This window comes from Otolemur garnettii, unplaced genomic scaffold (assembly GCF_000181295.1).
Source record: "Otolemur garnettii isolate 467f Iridium unplaced genomic scaffold, OtoGar3 scaffold00050, whole genome shotgun sequence".
NCBI lineage: Eukaryota > Metazoa > Chordata > Mammalia > Primates > Galagidae > Otolemur > Otolemur garnettii.
Window position 1 is genome coordinate 9,579,173 of NW_003852445.1, and position 22,657 is coordinate 9,601,829.

Below are 22,657 nucleotides of genomic sequence, written 5' to 3' on the forward strand. Positions count from 1 at the left end.
TGCCTCCGCCTCCCAAGTAGCTGGGACCACAGGCGCCCGCCACAACGCCCGGCTATTTTTTGGTTGCAGCCGTCATTGTTGTTTGGAGGGCCTGTGCTAGATTCGAACCCGCCACCTTGGGTGTACATGGCTAGCACCTTAGCCACTTGAGCCACAGGTGCCGAGCCTCTACCTCTATTCGAGAAAAGTTTTAGAACGAGTCTTTGAGATTCTACTGTTGCACACTAAAGAAAGGGCCCAGTCTTGTCACATTTGGAAAGAATATTCCTTTCTGTTCTATAGTTGTGTCTTCTTTTAGACTTAGTGTCTGGACATTCCTTTAAAATATTACATCTTTCCCACAAAATATAAGACAAAGATTAACTTTTGGTGTCTACAACATAAGTGCTATGGGCCAAGTTAGTCAAAATATTGCAATTCCAAATATCTGACTAACTAGCAAAACGTCAGTTCTCTTCTCATTCAAAATTGGGAGTACTTTGCTGTAACAATAAGAGAAAAATAATAAGCACATAGAAAGATATCACTTCCTGTGCAAGAAATACATGCCTTATAAATTCCAAGCTTTATCTTGTTCTTGTTGGCATCCATTTCTTCCCATACATCTTTCTCCTGGGGACGAGGGTGTCCCAGAGATCCAGGTAATTTGTCTGGTGACACACCAACAGGGATGCCATTCTCCCCGTCACTAAGCTGTTCATCTGGAAACACCTCATCTGTATTTTCTCGAAGCAAGTCTCCTGGGATGGGAGTGGCATTGGCAATTCTAAAAATGAGAGGACAAAAAAAGGTAAAAAACTTTAAAAGACCAGAATCAAAAATTATTATGAAACTATCTTATATTTTGTTTCTTGATTTAAATTATTAAGTCCATATAGAATTAAAACAGTTTTTAAAAACTTAGAAAACTTAGGTCATGCCAATTCTACAACATGAAGCTTAAATTCTGATCAATTAGAATTTTTAAGATGAATTTTAACAAATTCTAATAATAGAATATTAGCTAATCTATTTGTTTTGAGATGTGGTCTCACTATGTTGCCCAGGATGGAGTGCAGTGGCTATTGGCAGGCATAATTATAGAGAACTACAGCCTTGAACTCCTGGGCTCAAGCAATTCTCCCACCTCAACTTTCTGATTATTATAGATATATGAAAGCATACCTGGCTTGACAAGCATTTTAAAAGTCAGAAACATTTCATCTATTTTCCAAGAAGTCTTTGCCAATTATAATAACATTTCCTACTTTTTACCCATTTTTCTTTCTTTTATTTAAGGGATGGGGTCTCACTATGTTGCCTATGATGGTCTGGAATACCTGGGGTTAAGTAAGGGCTCAGTTAGACAAATGGCAATATATTCCAGTAACTTTTGTTATCTTGAATATTGTATCTTGTATCTCTTGTAATTGCAAAAGTCAAATGTGACTTGAATATTACACTTTTAATAGTTTTTTTCCTTTCTTAAAATGTGTATACATTTTTAGCACCCTCTGTGTGTTTGTATGTGTGTATATACTTGTACATATATATACATACATATATATTCTACATATAAATGAGATATTTTTCTTTCTGTGTCTGGCTCATTTTACTTAGTATAATGTTTCTTATCTTGCCTATTGTAAATAATGCTGCAATGAACACAGAAGTGCAGATATTTTATATGGTCGACTAATTTTCAACAAGGGGACCAAGAAGACACAATGGGGCCCAATAAATGGTGCTGGGAAAACTGGATTTTCACATACACAAGAATGAAAGTGAAGCCTTATCTTAACACTATACACAAAAAAACCCCTCAAAATGGCCTAAATGTAAGATCTAAAACCATAGATTTCTTAGAAGGGAAAAGCTCTATCATAGTTTTTAAAAATTATGCATATTTTATTATGTTTGCTATATTTCTCTTTCTACAAATGGGTATCCTTTGCACTTTAATGTGTAAATAATTTCATTTCAAGGTTTGCATTTCTGTTCTAATAGTTATTTTTGGACCTATATCCCTTTAAATGCTCTTAGTCCTCTATTTTCTAATTTAACCTTTTATTATTGGGTTACTCAGTTTTATTTAGTTTTATTTTGTTTTTCTTCTTCAGGGACTCCAATAATATGAACATTAATCCTTCTTTCTCTGCCTTACTTTGGCATTTTCTCTTTAATCCTTTTAAATTATTTCTTTATTTCATTTTCATTCTCCTGGGGTTTTTCCTTGCTTTTATTTAAACTACATTTACTAAAATTTCATTTTTAATCTATTTGGCTTTGTGTACCTTGTAAGATAGTCTTCAAATATGAGATAATTTTGTTTTTTCCTTTCCTTTCCTTTTTTTTTTTTTTGTAGTTTTTGGCCAGGGCTGGGTTTGAACCCACCACCCTCGGCATATGGGGCCAGCACCCTACTCCTTGAGCCACAAGCGCCACCCTTTCCTTCCATTTCTTTTCTGAGTTGAATCAATTCAAATTTTTTCCTTTCCTAATAAGGCCTGAACCTCAGCCCTTGGGCAGTGGTAGAATAACTCTTCCTTGGATGCTTAATCTCAGTTCTAGTAGTAGTTGTACCTTATGTTTGTACTGCATTCTTTACATTTCTCTTTACTTCTTACCACTCAATCCTATGCTACTACAATTCTCTGTTATTTACTATAATTAACAATACACAATATTGTGTATTTTGAAGTAGCTAGAAAAGAAGGTTTGAAATGTCCCCAACACAAAAAAAGGATGAATATGTGAGGTGATGGATAGTTTAATTACCCTGATTTGATCAACACACATTATATACATGTATCAGTATATCACATGTACCCCATAAGTACACATAATTATTATGAATCAATAAAAATAATTTTTAAGTAATTCTTTGTATTTTTTCCTACTGAAATTATTGTGAATTTCTCTCTCTTGGTTAGACCCCATCTGACAGATTTCTTTTTTCTTTACCACTCAACTGACAAAGGGCATTTCACCCCCTTCATTTTTTGTTTTTGAGATAGTTTTACTTTGTCACCCCTGGGTAGAGTGCTATGGCATCACAGCTCACAGCAACCTCAAAGTCTTGGGCTCAAATGATCCTCTTGCCTCAGCCTCTCAAGTAGCTGGAACTAGGCACCTGCCACAATGCCTAGTTACTTTTTTTTTTTGAGACAGAGTCTCAAGCTGTTGCCCTGGGTAGAGTGCTGTGGCATAGCCCACAGCAACCTCAAACTCTTGGGCTTAAGTGATTCTCTTGTCTCAGTCTCCCAAGTAGGTGGGGCTACCAGTGCCCGCCACAATGCCCATCTGTTTTGTTGTAGCTGTTGTTGCAGTTGTCATTGTTGTTTTAGCTGGCCTGGGCGGAGTTTGAACCCACCAGCCTTGGTATATGTGGCCAGTGCCCTACCCACTGAGCTGCCCAGCACCTGGCTACTTTTTTAGAGACAGGGTCTCACTCTTGCTCAGGCTGGTCTGGAAATCCTGAGCTCAAGCAATCCACCTACTTCCACCTCCCAGAGTACTAGGATTATAGGCATGAGCCACCTTGCCCAGCCTCCCTCTTTGATTTTATTTGAGTCATGTATATTTTTACTTCCTTTAAGTCCATCATCTAATCTATCCAGATACTTTTTTTTTTTTTTTTTGAGACAGAGCCTCAAGCTGTTCCCCTGGGTAGAGTGCCGTGGCATTACAGCTCACAGCAACCTCCAACTCCTGGGCTCAAGCGAGTCTCCTGCCTCCGCCTCCCAAGTAGCTGGGACCACAGGCGCCCACCACAACGCCCGGCTATTTTTTGGTTGCAGCCATCGTTGTTTTGGCGGGTCCGGGCTGGGGATTCGAACCCACCACCTTAGGTGTACGTGGCTGGCGCCTTAGCCGGTTGAGCTATAGGCGCCGAGCCCAGATACTTTTTTAGAAGGGGTTTAAAGTCTTTCTAGCCTTGATTTTTAGATCAACCATAAGTCTTATTGCTAATTACCTTCTTCCCCACAGTTTTTCACGGTCCATCTTTAAAAGCCTTTGGCAGGGTTAGGTGAGGCAAGAGCATGAGAGGTATTGCACTAGGCTTTGGTATCTGTTTTTTCTCTTTTTACTTAAAATATTATCTTGTAGTTTGGTCATCCTGTCTTCAAGTTATGCTTGAGGACATGGTTTTTGCATAATTTTAGTTTTCCTTTTTTGTTATTCTGTGTTTTTTTGGAGGAAATACTGAAGGATAGGAACTTAAACTACTTTCACTGTCTTCAGCTACCTGGAAGTCCTATCACCTACATTTTTGTAAGTTGGAGATTTATCTACTTTTAACAAAAATTGAAAGGAAGGACAAAAGCACTAACATAGAAACCAAAATTGTTGGACTGGTTCCAGCTCTACCACTAATATTTATCAGAAGTTGGATGATTTACTTCAGTGTTAGGATTACTCCCTCACTTGTAAAATGGGGCAGTTGAACTAGGGCAGTTAAGTCCCAAACTCTGATAAGCATTAACACTTGATATGTGTGGACTTCTGTGTTCCATTCCTAAACATTCTGATTTAGTGGGTCTAGATGGTTCCTAGAAATAGATATATAAAAAAAAATCTGTTGCAGTTCTGCAGCTAGTAAAGAGTCTTACATTTAGGACCCTTTAGACAAGACCACTGTGGTATCAACTCTAATTATGTGAGTCCCTCCAAAATGTTCTAATTCAACAATATAAAAATTTTCTAATTCTTTCAATATAAAAATCATCAGAGGCAGATGCAGTGGTGCATGCCTATAGTCCCAGGTACTCAAAGGCTGAGGCAGGAGATAGCTTGAGCCTAGGAGTTTGAGGCTGCAGTGCACTATGACTGCATCTGTGAATAGGCACTGTATTCCAGCCTGGGCAATATAGTGAGACCCAAGTCTCAAAAGAAATCCAATGACAAAAAAAAAAAAATAAATTCCAATTAACTTAGAGTGTGTGATGATTTTTCCCTATTCCCTTTTTTTTTTTAACCAAACAGATTAAAGCAACCAGTGCAGATTAAAAAAAAAAAAAAGGGCTTAGCACTTGTAGCACAGTGGTTACAGCGCGAGCCACATACACCAAGGGTAGCAGGTTTGAACCTGGCCCAGGCCAGCTAAACAACTGCAACAAAAAAATAGCTGGGCATTCTGGTGGGCACCTGTAATCCCAGCTACTTGGGAGGCTGAAGCAAGAGAACTGCTTAAGCTCAGGAGTTTGATGTCGCTGTCTACCAAGGGCAACATAGTGAGACACTGTCTCAAAAAAAAAAAGATCAGGAAGAAAAGACAAAAACAAAATAAAAAACAAAAAGAAATATATTAAATATACATAAAAGAAAAGCATTAAAAACAAAAAGCGAAGGGCGGTGCCTGTGGCTCAAAGGAGTAGGGTGCTGGCCCCATATGCTGGACGTGGCGGGTTCAAACCCAGCCCTGGCCAAAAACTGCCAAAAAAAAAAAAAAGCTTATTAATTCAAGGAAGGTCATGTGAGGAAAGTGGATGAAATAAATTTCTTTTCTTTTCTTTCTTTTTTTCTTGAGATAGAGTCTCACTGTGGGCCTGGGTAGAGTGCCATGGTGTCACAGCTCACAGCAATCTCAAATTCTTGGACTCAAGCCATCCTCTTGTCTCAGCCTCCCAAACAGCTGGGACTATAGGCATGCACCACCACACCTGGCTAGTTTTTCTACTTTAGCGAGATGGGGTCTGCTATTCCTCAGGCTGATCTTGAACTCCTGAGCTCAGGCAATCCACCAGCATCAGTATCCCTACAGGCACAAACCACCACAATGCATCTAGCAAAAGATACATTAAAGGGTCTGCTTAGACATACCCAATTGCAGCAGGGGTCAAGCGGGTGTGCAACTGTGGGGTGGTAGAAGTGGTGGTGGTTGTTAGGGAGCCATCAGTTCCAGTCTTCTCCCAGTCAAAAGGGTCACTTTCACTTACTCCAAAGGTCTTAATGCTGTTGTCAAACACGGATGTAAGAAGCTAAATCACAAAAACAAAAACTAGAGTAAGCCAACAGTAAACACAGTTACTTTCTTCCACAAGAGAAAGCATTCCAGATTCATAAAACAGTTTTATAATAGGATTTTACTTAAAAAGTGATGGTTCAAACAGGGAAATCTGAATAAGAATTATATGTAAATGATGATATTGAATTAATGTTGATATTTCTCAGTTGTGTAGGAGAATGTTTATGTTTTGGAAGATACACAATGAAGTATAACCTACTTTCAATTGTTTAGCAAAAGGAGGTGTGACATGTATGTGTAAGTATGTATTCAGTTTAACTATTTTATCATTTGCCAAAAAGCACACATACACACAAAAGACATTTAAATATGGTTAAATCTAAAAAAACAACCAAGGTTGATTGTGGTATCATAATAGATGGCATGTATAGGTAAAGAGCATACAGAAGTTTATTGTGCTTTCTTCCAATTTTTTCTTTTTGTGGATTTTAAAAATTCTTAAAATATGTGTTTTTCCATGCACAAATTATCAAGAAGAAATTTGTCCTCTTGTGATTCTATGCTACATAATTTCATTTTTTTACCTTTAGTTTCCTAAGTTTTGAGGTGGACTTCAGAAGGATCTCATAAAGACCTTTACTGTTTCTGTCTATGAATTTCTATGCTATATAATTTCATTTTTTTACCTAGGTTCCTAAAATCTGAGGTGGACTTCAGAAGAATCTCACAAAGACCTTTACTGCTTCTGTTAGTAGCATCATTTTCAATTTTTTGATTATGGCATCATCCTCCCGTCATTATTTCTTTTTTTTTTTTTTTTTAGACAGAGCCTCAAGCTGTCCCCCTGGGTAGAGTGCTGTGGCATTACAGCTCACAGCAACCTCCAACTCCTGGGCTCAAGCGAGTCTCCTGCCTCCGCCTCCCAAGTAGCTGGGACCACAGGCGCCCACCACAACGCCCGGCTATTTTTTGGTTGCAGCCGTCATTGTTGTTTTGGCGGGTCCGGGCTGGGGATTCGAACCCACCACCTTAGGTGTACGTGGCTGGCGCCTTCCGTCATTATTTCTGTTGCTCTTTTAGTATCCTATCCTCTGAGATTCATCTTGTACATTTCCTTCCCTAGATCTGAAATCAGCACTTCTTCATTGGAGGATTTTGTACAGGTCTATTTTAGGCTTCAGAAAGATTACTTCAAATATTAAGTGCCAGTACATGCCATAAACTGAGATGAGAATGAGGGTGCTTGGAACAGATGACCAGTTAGGAGCCTAGTATCAGCTGAACCAGGATGATAACAGTACCTGTGGTTAAGAGTGGTAGGATTTGGCCATAATCTAGTGGTGTAGCCAAAAATCCTTGTTGATACATCAGATGAAAGCTGTAAGAGTGAATCACTGGGTAAATGCAGTGAAATGAAAAGCAGTGAGTTTGGGGATTAGAATATTGGAATTTATTTTAGGGAGGAATAGGAAACACAGATACAAATTTTGGGTGCCATAAGCTCACAGTACCAACAGGTATAACTTAAAGCCTAGGACCTGCTGGTATCATCACAGGAAAGTAAAGAGCAAAAAGGTCCAAGGGCTAAGACCTAGAATACTTCCAACATTAGATAGAAGGAAGAGAAAGACTCGCAAAGGAAACAAAAAAAGAGTGATTGGTGAAGTAGGAAAACCAAAATGCAGTGTTCTAGCCTGCAAGTAAAGATATCGTTTCAACATGGAAGAACTGTTATCCATTGTCAATACTGTATAGTTATTTCTACAGTTATTGCTAATTATTTCATTAATTTTTCTTTCAATCTAGACTATAAGCTCCAAAAAGCCAGCATTTGTCTGACTTTAGTCATCACTGTATCTTCAGGGTCTAACACATTGTCTTACACATAATACTCTAAAAATATTCTAAGAATAAATGTTTATTTGTAATAATATGTACTAAAAAGGTCAGAGGACCCTACTTTTCATTTACGTTCCAAAAAGAAAAGTAAAGTAATGTATATAGAAAAAGAAACTAAAAAGAAAAAGGAATTAGAAAAGATGTGGTTATAAAATCTGGAAAATTTTTCTTTGGTCCTTTGGTTTAAATTTTAATTTATTATTATTATTATTTTAATTTATTTCAAATTAACATGACGGTACAAATTTTTAGGTAACATTGTTCTCACTTCCAGGGTAAAGTTCTATTTGTTTTTGTTTGTTTAAGTTTTTCTTGTTGTTGTTGTTGTTGTTGCAGTTTAGCTGGGGCCGGGTTCGAACCCACCACCATCAGCATATGGGGCCGGCGCCCTACCCACTGAGCCACAGGTGCTGCCCATAAACTTCCATTTGTAAAAGAGCCCCTCACCCAGAAGGCATGTTATATATCCTCACAATGTGTACATTAGGTGAGATCCCGCCTCATCCCTCCCATCTTCTGCCAATTGTCCTTCTCCTTCCTGATCCTACTTTTGTTGATCTAAGTTACCTATGTTATAGCTTAGATTTCCCCAAAATATCAAAGGCTGAGGGCTGCAGAAAACACTAAGGAGGAAAGAAAGATGGATTGGGACCCAGTATGTGAGAAGTGAAGTGCCAAACTTTGACCCTCTCTCCTGAGTCTGAAATCAAGGTTCTCATCGGCTCTCAAAGGTTCTCAAAGAAATGCATGCTTCCCAAAAGTCAGAGTCCCTGTCAGTGAGGTAGCAATTGCCTTGCTGTGTGAGCACTTAGGCTGCCTCTGCTAAATTCTCTGCTGATAACCATGCTGCAACAGGAATGATCCTAAATGGTTTTTATGTCCAACGTCCTTTTACCATGGAATTATCGTCTTACGTTTATCACAGTATTATATGTATTAGAAAATGTATTCTATGGCATTGGACCTCAAATTAGAAACCATTTGTTACTATGATGATAATAGTAGAGATCAGCACCAGGAGGCAGAAATATGAGGACACAGAACAAAAGAAACAGGAAGACAGCTAAAAGCATCCAGGCATTTAAAGGCAACCTAGTGGGAACAAACGATCAGACTGGACAGAGTACTGCAGATATTTTAAAGGAATAAAAAAACATTTCTAATCCAGCAAACTAATTTTCCAACTCAGGATCAGGAAAGCTCTAAACCCTATCATCAGACTGAGATAGTAGAAACAGGACAAGTCAAGGACTCACTTTTTTTGGTAACAAAATTCATCACATTACATTTTGGCTAAGATAAATAATAAAACCAGAAAATGCCAATTCAGTCACGCATTCAAATAGGTTTAAGAATAATATAAATTATATTATAAATACAGTAGGACTCCATATATAGTTTCCATAAATATAGTAGTGTGTGCATATGTGCATGTGGGTGTAAACTTAAGTGGTTCTCATTCTTTTTACACTCCAATACAACTGGAGAATAAAACATTTTCTCCTCAAAACAGAGAGTAACTATGACTAATTCACAAACTGGAAAGGGGACAAGGTGAAATCTGAAAATTCTTCTAGATAATTCAAACAAACTCTCTAAATTTAGAGTCCAAGTCCTCAAACCAGGGTGATGTGTACTCCCAGAGGATGCAGCCACCTGCCAGAGAGGTTTGTTTGTTTTTGAGACAGTCTCACTTTGTTGCCCAGGCTAGAGTGCCAAGGTGTCAGCTTAGCTCACAGTGACCTCAAACTCCTGGGTTCAAGGAATCCTCCTGCCTCCTTCCCAAGTAGCTGGGACTACAGGCACCTGCCACAACACTCAGCTAATTTTTCTCTTTTTAGTAGAGAAGGGGTCTCATTCTTATTAAATGACAAAAATGTATTATCTAAAATAAATTGAATACACATCTAACTATGTACCCCACAAAGATGCTTAGTGCTAGCTCCTACCATCTGGAATATTAATTCTTTCTTTTTTCTTTTTAAAGGTGGGATTTTACTCTGTTGCCTATGCTGGAGTACAGTGGCACAGTCATAGTTCACTGTACCCTCAAACTTCTACGCTCAAGGGATCCTCCTGCCTCAGCCTCCTGAGTAGCTGGGACTTCAGGAGGCTGCCATCTCACCCAGATAATTTTTTTCATTTTTTTGAGATGAGGGTCTCACTATATTGTCCAGACTGGTCTCAAAATGATCCTGGCCTCAAGCATTCCTCTTGCCTTAGCCTTCCAAAGTGTTGCGATTATAGGTATGAGCCATCACACCTGGATGCCCTTATTCTTTATAGCAATCAGTCATCTTATTTAGGCATGATGCCTTAGGGAAGCACTCCTCTTACTTAGCACAAAAATGCAATCAATACCTGTATCATATTTACCTGAGTATCAAACCCCAGTATCCCCTTTCCAAGAGAATGTAGACCAAGTCTAGCCTTTATAAAAATAAGACATATTTGCAATGTGATATTAAAAATTCACTGAGAATTCTGATTCTTGAAATCTCAGTTAATAAATGATAAATTAATGAATCAATAAAGCACTTAAAGAAGAGAACAGAATGGCTATGTTGGCTTGGTTGACTCAAAGACAGATTATTTAATGTATAAGAAATTATCCCACTTCATTAATATGTATATGCAGTAGAGAGAAAGTAATGCACTTGTTTGACTTACCTGCTCTTCTTGGGGATATTAGCAAAATTGATAGAGAAAAACAATTAAATTGCACCTATCCTCTGTAGACTTGAATCAGCAAAAGACAGAAACCTGAGGAAACTGCTGAGTTTTCTTCACCTGTTTTCATCATTCCCTCAGGCATAACTTAATGATGGAGATACATTCAGACAAAATGTGCCCTTTTGCCATCATGCAAACATGAGTGTACGTTTACAAACCTAGATGGTACAGCCTACTATATACCTAGACTAGAGGGTATAGCTTATTGCTCTGAGGATATAAAACTATACAGCATGTTCCTGAATGTTATGGGCATGTGTAACATAATGAGTATTTGTGTATCTAAATATATCTCAACATAGAAAAAGTATAATAAAAATATAATATTATAAGCTTATTGGACCACTGTTGTGTATATGGTCCCCTGCTGACTAAAACGTCATTATATGGCACATGACAGCATACCAAGATAGTGGAGCAACTCAGGAGTCCCCCCATGGTCAGTTTCCCCAGAATCTGAAGTGCTGTGAGGTACTATAGTTGATCACTGAGTCATAAGTGCTGGCTGATATCAATGTCTTCCCTTTCAGGCACTCAGTCAACCCACTAGGTAAAGTACCTGGCAATACAATATACCCAAGCTTCTTGATGCCTCCTAACAAAGCCAATAAAAAAGGTAAGTAACATTTTCTTATTGCCTTAACTGGACAAAGCTATAGAAAGAAAATAAAAGAGGTTTTGTTGATCCTGCAATCCCATTACTAGGGATGTACCCAGAAGGAAAAAATCATTTTACCATAAGGACATTTGCACTAGATTGTTTACTGTAGTTCAATTTATAATTGCCAAGATGTGGAATCAACCCAAGTGTCCATCAACCCATGAGTGGATTAATAAACCAAGGTATATGTACACCATGGAATACTATTCAGTCATAAAAATGGAGAGTTTACATCTTTTGCATTAACCTGGATAGAGCTGGAGAACATTCTCTTTAGTAAAGTATCACAAGAATGGAAAAGCAAGTATTCGATGTATTCAATATGAATATGAAGCCAGCAGATGAACTAATATACACCCACATAAGAGAAAAACTCAATCTAATTCAAGTTGGGGAAAGGAGGGAAGAAAGAAGGGAGGAAAGGAAGGAAGGTAAGAGGAGGGGGATTGGTGTGTTCTTACCTAAGGGGTCCAATGTAAGAAGGGTACATGGCATACCTCCTGGGTGAGGCACAAAACTATAATAGGGACCCTAACTGTAAAACACAAACATTGTAACCTAATTGCTTGTACCCTCATATTAATCTAAAATAAAAAATAAATAAATAAAAGTTCTGTTAATACAGAAATTATGTTGAATAAAGTAAAATAATGAAGAAAAATAATTATAAACAAACACAGTGTCACTAAGGTACATGTAAAACCACCTAAATTTGTACAATGCTTTACAATTTGCAAATCATTCCCAGAATTGCCTTATTAAAATCTTAACAACACTGTGAAGTCAGTATTTTCACCACTGCACAGACTACAAAACTGAGATTTTGAAAGTCATACAAATGGTGTGCAGTAAAGCACCAACTTAAAAAGGTCTTTTAGGCAGGGTGCAATGGCTCACACCTCTAATCCTAGTACTCTTGGAGGCTGAAGCAGGAGGATCCCTTGAGCTCAGTAGTTTGAGAACAGCCTGAGGAAAAGGGAGAACTCCATCTCTACTAAATATAGAAAAATTGGGGGAGTGCTACGGTGGGCACTTGTAGTCCCAGCTACTTGGGAGGCTGAGGCAGGAGGATCACTTGAACCCTAGAGTGTGAGGCTGCTGTGAGCTAGGGTGATGCCATGGCACTCTAGCCTGGGCAACACAGTGACACTCCATCTCAAATAAATAAATAAATAAATAAGTCTTTTAAGTGCAGTATAACTCTGTAGAATTTTAGCCAAGCAGCAGGCAAGGAGAAAGCAGCATATAGTTGAAATTATCTTTGCCTTTAGTTACCACATAACTAGTTTTTCCTTCAGCACTAGAACAGGTATCTATTTGTTCAGATCAATGTGGCTAAAGCAAGCTGGCTGCAGTTAGTGACCACACTGTGCCAGAAAAACTACTTTCTTTAAAATATTAGAGTCACAGTTTGTACAGCCTGATTTAGGGCCACTGGGCTCCTGGCAATGAGAAAAAGATATTCTTTCCAAGGCAGAGAATACCAGTTACATGAGAGTAGTGGCACACAGGCATTACTAATTGGGCCAAAGGGGAGGCCAATCACAGATGTTAAAATTTTCTATTTCCTGAATCTATAGCTGAATTTAAAGTGATCTGAGTAAACAAGGACGTTCTAAGACTCTACTATATCCCATAGTTACATCAAATATCCATTCATTGATTCAGATATACATTGAATGCCCACTGCCCTGAGTGCTAGGAATACAAATGTTAACAAAACACTGCCCTGTCTTCATGGGGTTTACATTCAACAGAAGCAACAATCAATTTAAGTAGATTTCATTCAATTTGGCAAACTTTCATTAAATGCCTATTAGTATGGAAACTGACATAAACGTGCAAGACCTTGGCTCTCAAGTAGCTTATCTAATAAGAAGATAAAACAAACTACTTTTAGAAGTTGAGCAGAAGAAATTACTCCCATATGAAAGCAATCATGGAGACTGTGAAGAAGCAGACATCTGAGTTAGGCTTTCAATTTCCTAAAACAAGCATGCTAGGAGAAAGACTGGTAGTTCCATTTGACTGCATCTAATATAACTGGATCACATAAGTACAATGGGAAATGAAAGGAGGTAAGGTCAAGGAGATGGAGTTAAGAATTCATATCCATCACTACTTATATCCAAGTCAAGGGATCATCATTCCTTGCCTCCTAGCCACAAGGGGAGACTCTATCTCCCAGCCTCTCTTGCAATTAGAACTGGCCTCCAGTGATTGAGTTCTGGCTATAGGGTATATGCCAAAGTACTGCAGATCATTTCTAGGCCTGGCAATAAAATCCCTATGTCTTCACACACACTTGCTCTTCCCCTTGCTGGTGACTGTAAAGGCCACATATGGAAGACAGCAATGTCAAAATATGGGTAGAACCTAGATGTTCAGGTTACCACTTAAGCATTGCCTAGGAAAGCTATACAACTCAAATAGTGTGTTACATAATCAAGAAATAAACCTTTGTGGTGTGTTAAGACATTGATTCTTTTTTGAGGTATCTTTCTTTCCAAGGCACAGCTCACCCTACCTCAATACTTTTCCAACTAGTCTCTAATTCTCCTTTGCCTCAACTCAATGCACACAACTGCAAAAGTAATTCTCTTAAAACACAAATTGAAAAAAAAACCACACAAATTGGATCATCATGCTTTGTTTATAATACTTCCAAGGCTTCCTGTTGTACTTAGAATAAAATCTAAACTCTTTATACAGGCCTACTAGGCCCTGCATCATCTGGTCTCTGAATCTTTCCAAACTCATCTCAAAACATTCTCTTCCCTCATTTACTATGTCAGGCCACACTTGTCTTTCAGTCCTTTTCTTCCATCGGGACCTGTATATGCACATATTTTTCCCTCTACTTTTAATATTCTTCCTCTTATTTTTGCTCTTTACATAGCCAAAATAATCCTATCTTTTGGGGCTTGGTTTACATGGTAGTGTTATTATTCTCTACCCCAATCTCTTTTTGCTCTCTCAAAAATTTAACTCAGATGTTATCAGACTTAAGGGATCCTACAACTGCTCTAAGTCCCCTAAAGAAGAGGCAAATCTACTGCATTTGATGTAATCTATGGTTAAATACTTTAATTCTTAAACCTGGAAAGTATACTGATAAGATTAATGAAGTTTGTTCAACTTTGGATTTCCTCTCTATCTGATCCTTTGACATTAGCAATGTTGGGGCAGTGTGTATTTTATGCATTTCTTTAGTCTTCTCAACTTGCTAATATTTAACATAATCTGAATACACCAATGAAGATATTTCTTGTATTCTTATCAGGATCACATTTTATATTAATTATTGACAATAATCTGACAATTCTCTAAGTAATTTTTTATTTTTTAACTGCATTTAACCAGTCATGTTAGTATTTGCTTCATAGTGCCTATTATGTTTGCAGTCACCTCTCCAAGAGAAGCACGACAGTAACGCAGAAAGGGCTTAGATCTTCTTGTATGAGTTAGAAATGAGTTCAGATAAAACTTTTGGCTCTACTGTTCTGTGATCCTACACATGTCTAAACTAACACTCCAGAAGATGAAGGTAAGGATACCACCCAGGTATTACTGTGACATTACTGCGTGTCATTGTTATTGTGATAATAATGTCTAAAAGGCACTAGAATTTTTCTTTATTCAATATACTGCTATCTTAGTTTGCCACTCACTAGTAACAGGGTCACCTACATGTGGGATTCCTGTGGTAAAATTCAAGAAGGATTTTACCAGGAACCCCTCAGAGATTTTCCTTTCTCAAGACACCTTTAAAATTTTTATTTAAATTATAAAACGGCTACAGCAAGATTTGAAGTTTTTATCATTATCTGCATTATTGAAAATGTTGGCCCAGAACTGGAAGCTGCAAAAGTAGTACAGGGAGGGCCCCTTCACCCAGTTTCCCCTTATGGTAATATCTTAAATACTATAATACAATACCAAAACCAGGAAAATGACATTGGTAGTAACAGAGTTTATCAAATTTCACCTGTTTCACATGCACTCATAGAGTGTGTGTAATTCTATGCATTTTTACCATTTGTTCAGATTCATAATCCAGCACTTTGTCTCTTATAGTTGCTAAAACATTTCAGAATCTAATGATAAAAACCAATAATTACAGTAAGATAGCTGCTTTAATCTTTATTATAATTCTGTGTATTTATGCATTTGCAGGCTGATTCTCCTTACATTTTCTAAGTAGAAGACTATTACCCCAAAATAAAAGTCAATTAAATTTACCCAACATTTGTAAAAAATTTAGGTGTCAGGCATAGTAACAAGTATAACATGGGATAAAAAAAATACAATAAAATAAAGCCAGGTGCAATGGCTCATGTTTGTGATCGAGCACTCTAGGAGACAGAGGTGGGACAATTGCTTGAGGTCAGGAGTTCGAGACCAGCCTAAGCAACAGAGTGAGCTCTCATCTCTAGAAAAATTAGCTGAGTCTTGGTGGAACCTATTTGTAGTCTCAGCTACTTGGGATGCTGAGGCAGAAGGATCACTTTAGTGCAGGAGTTTGAGGTTGCAGTGAGCCATCATGACACCACTGCCCTCATACTTAGGTAACAGAGCCAAACCCTATCTTCAATTAAAAAAAAATAATAAATAAAATAATAAATAAAATAGGATATAGTTGTTTTTCTAGAATTTAAAGGTCAGTTAGGAAGATGGACTCATACGTAAATACTAAGTACTGATAAATTTAATATAATTTCCCAAAACAATATAATACCTTCCCTAAGTGAGAGATGCATAAGAAAGACTCCTAGCAAGAAACAAAATACTCTTTCTAGCTCTGTACCTGCTACTAGGGTAAGCAACAGCAGGCTACCAGATGACGTGCTGGTCATGTACAACTTGTTAAAGCAATATTGTTCTTTGGCAAGAAACTCTAATTTGTAAGAATTTGCAAATCTTTCTTTCTTTTTTTGAGACAGTCTTACTTTGTTGCCCTTGGTAGAGTGCCTGTGGCATCACAGCTCACAGCAACCTCAAACTCTTGGGCTTAAGCGATTTTCTTGCCTCAGCCCCCCAAGTAGCTGGGACTATAGGTGGCTGCTACAATGCCCAGCTATTTTTTTAGAGACAAAGTCTCATCTTGAACTCATGAGCGCAGGCAACCACTCACCTCAGCCTCCCAGAGTATTACAGGCACGAGCTACTGCACCTGGCCAAGATTTACAAATCTTTTAAAGATTTACACATTCTATAAAACTGTATCACTTAACACTTTTTGACTATAAAGAAAATATGTATTTGCTTTGATCTTCGCTCAGAACATACAAAGCTGAAGACATATCATTGCCATTTGATGTTTAACGCAGCTAGTGAAGCAGTCATGCTAAATATTGGTATGCTTTATGCATGTTGCTGGAGGAGGTTTGTTCTTGTTGTTTTTGGGGTTTTTTGTTTGTTTTTAGAGACAGGGTCTTAATTGATTGGCCCAGGCTGGAGCACAGGGATGCAATCATAGCTCCTGGGCTCAAGTCATCCCCTCACCTCAGTCTTCCAAATTGCTGAGACTACAAGCACATCTTACCACACCTGGCTAATTTTTTCATTTTTTATAGCAATAGGTCTTTCTATGTTGCTCAGTCCTGTCTTAGACTCCAGGTCTCAAATAATCATCCCATCTCAGCCTTCCAAAGGGTGAGATTACAGGCATGAGCCACTGCACCAGCCTTGTGGTTTTTAACTACTCTCGTTGTCTCAAGAGGAATTTAAAATTTTAAAGAACAGCAATTAAAATCAAATTCAGGAATGAATTTCAAACTGTAAATTATCCATAGGGACAGCATCAGTTCATAAGAACACTCAAATTCAAAGCAGAGTAATTTTTCTGAAAAAGAAGACTAGCAAGGCTCTGTGAGGGAAGCAAGAGGCAGAAGCTGCACAGCTCAAACCTGGGAACACGATGACACATTGATACTGGTCATCAGAGCACACTGATCACTTATATCGAAGTCTTTTTCCCAATTATTCTCTCCTGTCCACCTGCTCTCTGTTCCCAATCAGTGCTTATAGAAGGCCAGATTTATAGAATCTGTGAAACAAAGAAAATGTCATGCCTGTTTTATCCCTTCTAAAAATGGGAAAATTACTAAACTTTGTTTTGTTATTAAGTAATAGAGATGCTCCTAAGAGAATATCCAAATAAGAAATTTGAGAATAATTTGTTAATTTAATTTAATTATAGGTCTAAATTTCAAACTTTAGCTGGTGAAAATGATAATCTTTTGGTAGAATATGACAAAAAATGTTTTATTATCTTAAACTTTTATATGCCCGAACACATTTTGCCAATAAAAAGTATTAGTACCCAAGGTGAGAAATTCGCAATATTTTCTAGCCTCTCTTAAATCTAGTCTTATGGGCTCGGCGCCTATAGCTCAACAGGCTAAGGCGCCAGCCACGTACACCTAAGGTGGCGGGTTCGAATCCCCAGCCCGGACCCGCCAAACAACAATGACGGCTGCAACCAAAAAAAAAAAAAAAAATGGCCGGGCGTTGTGGCGGGCGCCTGTGGTCCCAGCTACTTGGGAGGCGGAGGCAGGAGACTCGCTTGAGCCCAGGAGTTGGAGGTTGCTGTGAGCTGTAATGCCACGGCACTCTACCCAGGGGGACAGCTTGAGGCTCTGTCTCAAAAAAAAAAAAAAAAAAAATCTAGTCTTATGGTATAATTCCTTTATTTTAGTATAAGTTATGTAAACTTTCTACATTTCAGAAAATACACATAAAATGTAAATATAAAAACACATTCCAAAGCAACTCATATATGTATAATGTATTTTCTCAATTTGTTAGGCTGTCCATATAGTTTACAATGCAAATTGCCATATGGGAAAGAAGATAACAAACTCACCCAGTCAAGGTCTCTAAGGACCCAAGATTGCCTCTCTGCTTTGTTCTTGTTTGTATCTTATACAAAAGCAACACTTTCATAGAGAAATAATTACTATCTGCAAATAAATTCACTGTTTTGTAGATATTCTTAGTCTTCGGGTAACAATGACAACACTTTAGAATTTATTCATTTTTTTATTTTTTTGGAGACAAGAGTCTCTCTTTGTCACCCTTGTTAGAGTGCCGCAGTGTCACAGCTCACAGCAACCTCAAACCCTTGGGCTCAAATGATTCTCTTGGCTCAGCGTCCTGAGTAGCTGAGACTACAGGCACCTGCCACAACGCCTGGCTATTTTTAGAGAGGGGTTCTTACTCTGGCTCAGGCTGGAATCTACCCGTTTTGGCCTCCCAGAGTGCTAGGATTACAGGCATGAGCCACAGCGCCCGGTCAATACTTTAGAATTTAAAACTTCCATTAACAGGCAATAAAGTCTATGTGTTGCCTTTTATAAATGAAAATGATGCACTCGTACATATTATTAATCTACATGTGGGCTTCATTTAGTTTTCAGTGTTAGCAATTATTTTGCATTAAGCCCTGACCAAGTTCTCCCTAAGAGCAATATAAACATCTGAAATATAGCTGTTTGGGGTTAGGGATGCAGTTTGTGGTAAATCTAGTCAACCTCATAAGGCCTCATTAAGTGTTTCTCTAAGGAAATGATTCACTGACTACAGACAAAGCAGAGCCAATACATTCAATAACTGCTGTCACATAGCATATTAACATATGATATGTAGTCTTCAATCTCTCAAAAGATATATTACCTAGTTGGACATTTCTTTCTGGTTGATGAACTAGCCATAGAATTTTCATTATTTGAACTATCAGCAGTTCTACACACTGGATGAATAACAGCAGGAAAAGTAAAATCTGTTACATGATGAACAAACCTGAAACGCTAATGAATATGTTCATTCAGAAGGGAGGAAACACACAAAACACAACACACACAGGCACTCTCACTATCAGTTAATTTTACGACATTTCTCAATATGTATTAAAATAGTATTATTCTTATGAGACCTCCCATACTCATTTATATCCCCTCAAAGCTATAAGGAGTGAAGGTAGAGACTAAGAGTGAAAGAGGAATTAACCCACAGAACTCACAAAGACGGTTACCTGGTAGTCCGGTTTTGTAAAATAATCCAATGAGGAGATATGGTCTAGGAAGATGCTGAATTCTGGAGGGAGATGTTTCAACATGAGCCTATGATCATACCTCTCCTTAATAGAGCCTACTTGCTCCTGGGAAGTAAAGAGAAAAGGAACTAAAGTCAATTTTGCTTGGCATCTATGCATTAAGAACCCTCGATAACAGTCTCAAGGGTATGTACTAGGGAACGAAATAGCAGGTAATTAAGTATAAACAAGAACTGCGCTCTTACTAATAGCATAATGCAGGGTGTTTTAAAGAAGGGAAAAAATGTATAATGCAAAACCAAAAAAGTAAAAGAGTTCTGCATCAAAATTGATAGGCTACAAAAGAATTTATCTTAAATCTGGTCTGCTCTATCAATACATGTGTTTAAAGTTTTCAAATCAAGCAATATGATATGACAATTAAAAGTTAAAAGCTCATTTGACAAAAAAAGAGAACTAGTAGAATTAAAAGCTAAAAGGGAGGGCTAAAAATCAAATCAGAAGCAATGACTATACTTCAATTAGCATCTATTCTCTACCTATGTAGAAAAAATCATAACATTAATTAGATCTCTAATATCAGCTCATAAGAGAGACAAATAAGAATACTGGGATATAGTGAAAGTGCTTATACATTTTAAGGCAAAAATGCTTACTCAGGGGAAATTTTTATTCCTTCCCCTGCCAAAATTAACATCTCTAATGCCCAAATTACCTTGTCTTTTATTTTTCTCCAAGGCAGCTGACCAACCACAAACTCCACCAACATGTAGAATAAGGACCAAAGGTCATCATGTCTTCCCATTTCCTTCATAAACAAAACAGAATTCAGTCACAATACATAGTAAGTGTATTACATTAAGGTCTAACCATTTAGTTTCACTTTATTAACTATATTCCCCACAAAATTATCTGATAAATATACCTGTATACATATATTACATAGCTATATAGCAATCTACATAGCAGAATATGTATTAGAAAACCTTTGGAAACAATACTGGAAGACTCAGAAATGCTGGAAATAATAATATAAATAATGAATAGCCCATTCATTAATGAGTTCATTAAGAAGTAAGGAAAATCCTAAAATCCAAAAAAAATTTTTTAAATTAGAAACAGAAGAAGCAAGCTGATGCTAAAGCTCTAGCTTTGGCTATTCTGGAGGTATCTGTCATAGATTTTATCAACCAGGAAAAGGACAAGTGTAAAGGATTTGGCCCTACACAGGACAGGAGTTGTAACTGAGACTCCCACTCCCACTCCTGCCATATAAACAGGACCCTATAAAGGTTACATCCTTAGAGCAATATCTGGTGAATATATTATACTGTAATACTTTTTTCTGTAAAATTTAACTATTAAATGGACAACATGAATGGTTTTAAAAAGAATTGCCCTTAGAGTTTATTACTACAAGCTTGCTCCTCATTCAGATTTGTCAGTTAAATTTATACCACATGTCTGGTCTCGGAACCCAAACCAAGAAGTTAACTCCAAATGTTTTCTAGGAGATTACGTCCTACAGTAATGACAGAAGCAAATGACAATCCTCTTGTGATGAAAGTGCCCTAAATTCAGGCCTCATAGGACATATAGTACTGTAGATAAAACCTCAATAAATATAAGTTCATTATTCAAAATTATAAAATATATTAAGAAGCAGGCTATGGGCTCGGCACCTGTGGCTAAAGTGGCTAAGACACCAGCCACATACACCTAAGGTGGCGGGTTCAAATCCCCAGCCCGGGCCTGCCAAACAACAATGACGGCTGCAACCAAAAAATAGCTGGGCGTTGTGGCGGGCGCCTGTGGTCCCAGCTACTTGGGAGGCAGAGGCAGGAGACTCGCTTGAGCCCAGGAGTTGGAGGTTGCTATGAGCTGTGATGCCATGGCACTCTACCCAGGGGGACAGCTTGAGGCTCTGTCTCAAAAAAAAAAAAAGAAGCAGGCTATCATAAGCTAATGTCAGGAGTAGCTACAAAGAAGAGAATAAAAAATCTCAGGATTTCAGAAATATAATTATAGAATGCAAAATATAAAATAAGAATGTTGCCAGGTGTGATGGCTCATACCTGTAATCCTAGCACTTTGGGAGGCAGAGGCCCAAGAGTTGAGGTTGTTTCCATATAAAATGAAGTACTAATTTTTCTAGATCTTTAAAGTATGACAGAGGTACTTTAATAGGGATTGCATTAAATCTATAGATTGCTTTGGTAAGTATAGACATTTTAACAATGTTGATTCTTCCCAGCCATGAGTATGGTATATTTTTCCATTTGTTAACATCTTCAGCTATTTCTTTTTTCAGAGTTTCATAGTTTTCTTTTATCTTCTTCTTCTTTTTTTTTTCATAGTTTTCTTTTTTTATTGAATGGTGACTATGTACATTAATGCACTTCTGGGGTACAGTGTGGGGTTTTCACACACAATCCAAAACACTTCCATCAAATTGGTTAACACAGCCTTCGTGTCATTTTCTTAGTTATTATTTTAAAACGTTCACATTCTACTCTTAGAAAGATTCACTTGTACCCTTGTAAGATAAACCTCAGAAGTGATCCCTACAATCCCCCTCCCTCCACCCCATAGTTCTCTTTATAGAGATCTTTCACATCCTTTCTGAGGTACACTCCCGGATATTTCATCTTCTTCGGCACTATTGTAAAGGGAATAGAGTCCTTGATTGCTTTTTCACCTTGACTATTGTTCGTGTATATATAAAGGCTACAGATTTGTGAGTATTGACTTTGTATCCTGAGATGCTGCTGTATTCCTTGATCACTTCTAGGAGTTTTGTAGTTGAGTCCCTGGTGTTTTCCAGATATACAATCATATCATCTGTGAATACTGACAGTTTGATCTCCTCTGATCCTATTTGGATACCCTTCATTGCCTTCTCATGACTGATTGCAATGGCTAAGACTTCCATTACAATGTTAAAAAGCAGCGGAGACAATGGGCAACCTTGCCTGGTTCCTGATCTGAGTGGAAATGATTTCAATTTTACTCCATTCAACACGATATTGGCTGTGGGTTTACTGTAGATGGCCTCTATCAGTTTAAGAAATATTCCTTCTATACCTATTTTCTTTTGCATTCTGATCAAGAAAGGATGCTGGATATTATCAAAAGCTTTTTCTGCATCAATTGAGAGAATCATATGGTCTTTTTTATTTTCTTTAAGTGATGTATTATATTTATAGATTTGCATAAAATGAACCATCCTGGGGATCCTGCGATGAAACCCACCTGGTCATGATGTATATAATTTGTTTGATGTGTTGCTGGATTCTGTTTGCTAGGATCTTATTGAATATTTTTGCATCAATATTCATTAGAGACATCAGTCTATAATTTT

The 22,657-nt window shown here is 37.7% G+C and overlaps 1 protein-coding gene across 1 annotated transcript in view; it reads right to left on the reverse strand.

The window, feature by feature from the left end:
* The window catches only part of TTBK2 (tau tubulin kinase 2), a 155,250-nt gene that overhangs the window by 56,709 nt on the left and 75,884 nt on the right, over positions 1–22,657 (reverse strand). The window contains exons 8-11 of the mRNA XM_003791760.3: positions 20,012–20,104; positions 19,276–19,401; positions 5,803–5,960; positions 550–766 (exon numbers count right to left, since the gene is read on the reverse strand). Of these exons, the coding sequence (XP_003791808.1) occupies positions 550–766; positions 5,803–5,960; positions 19,276–19,401; positions 20,012–20,104 (594 nt within the window). The remainder of the gene's footprint in view (positions 1–549; positions 767–5,802; positions 5,961–19,275; positions 19,402–20,011; positions 20,105–22,657) is intronic.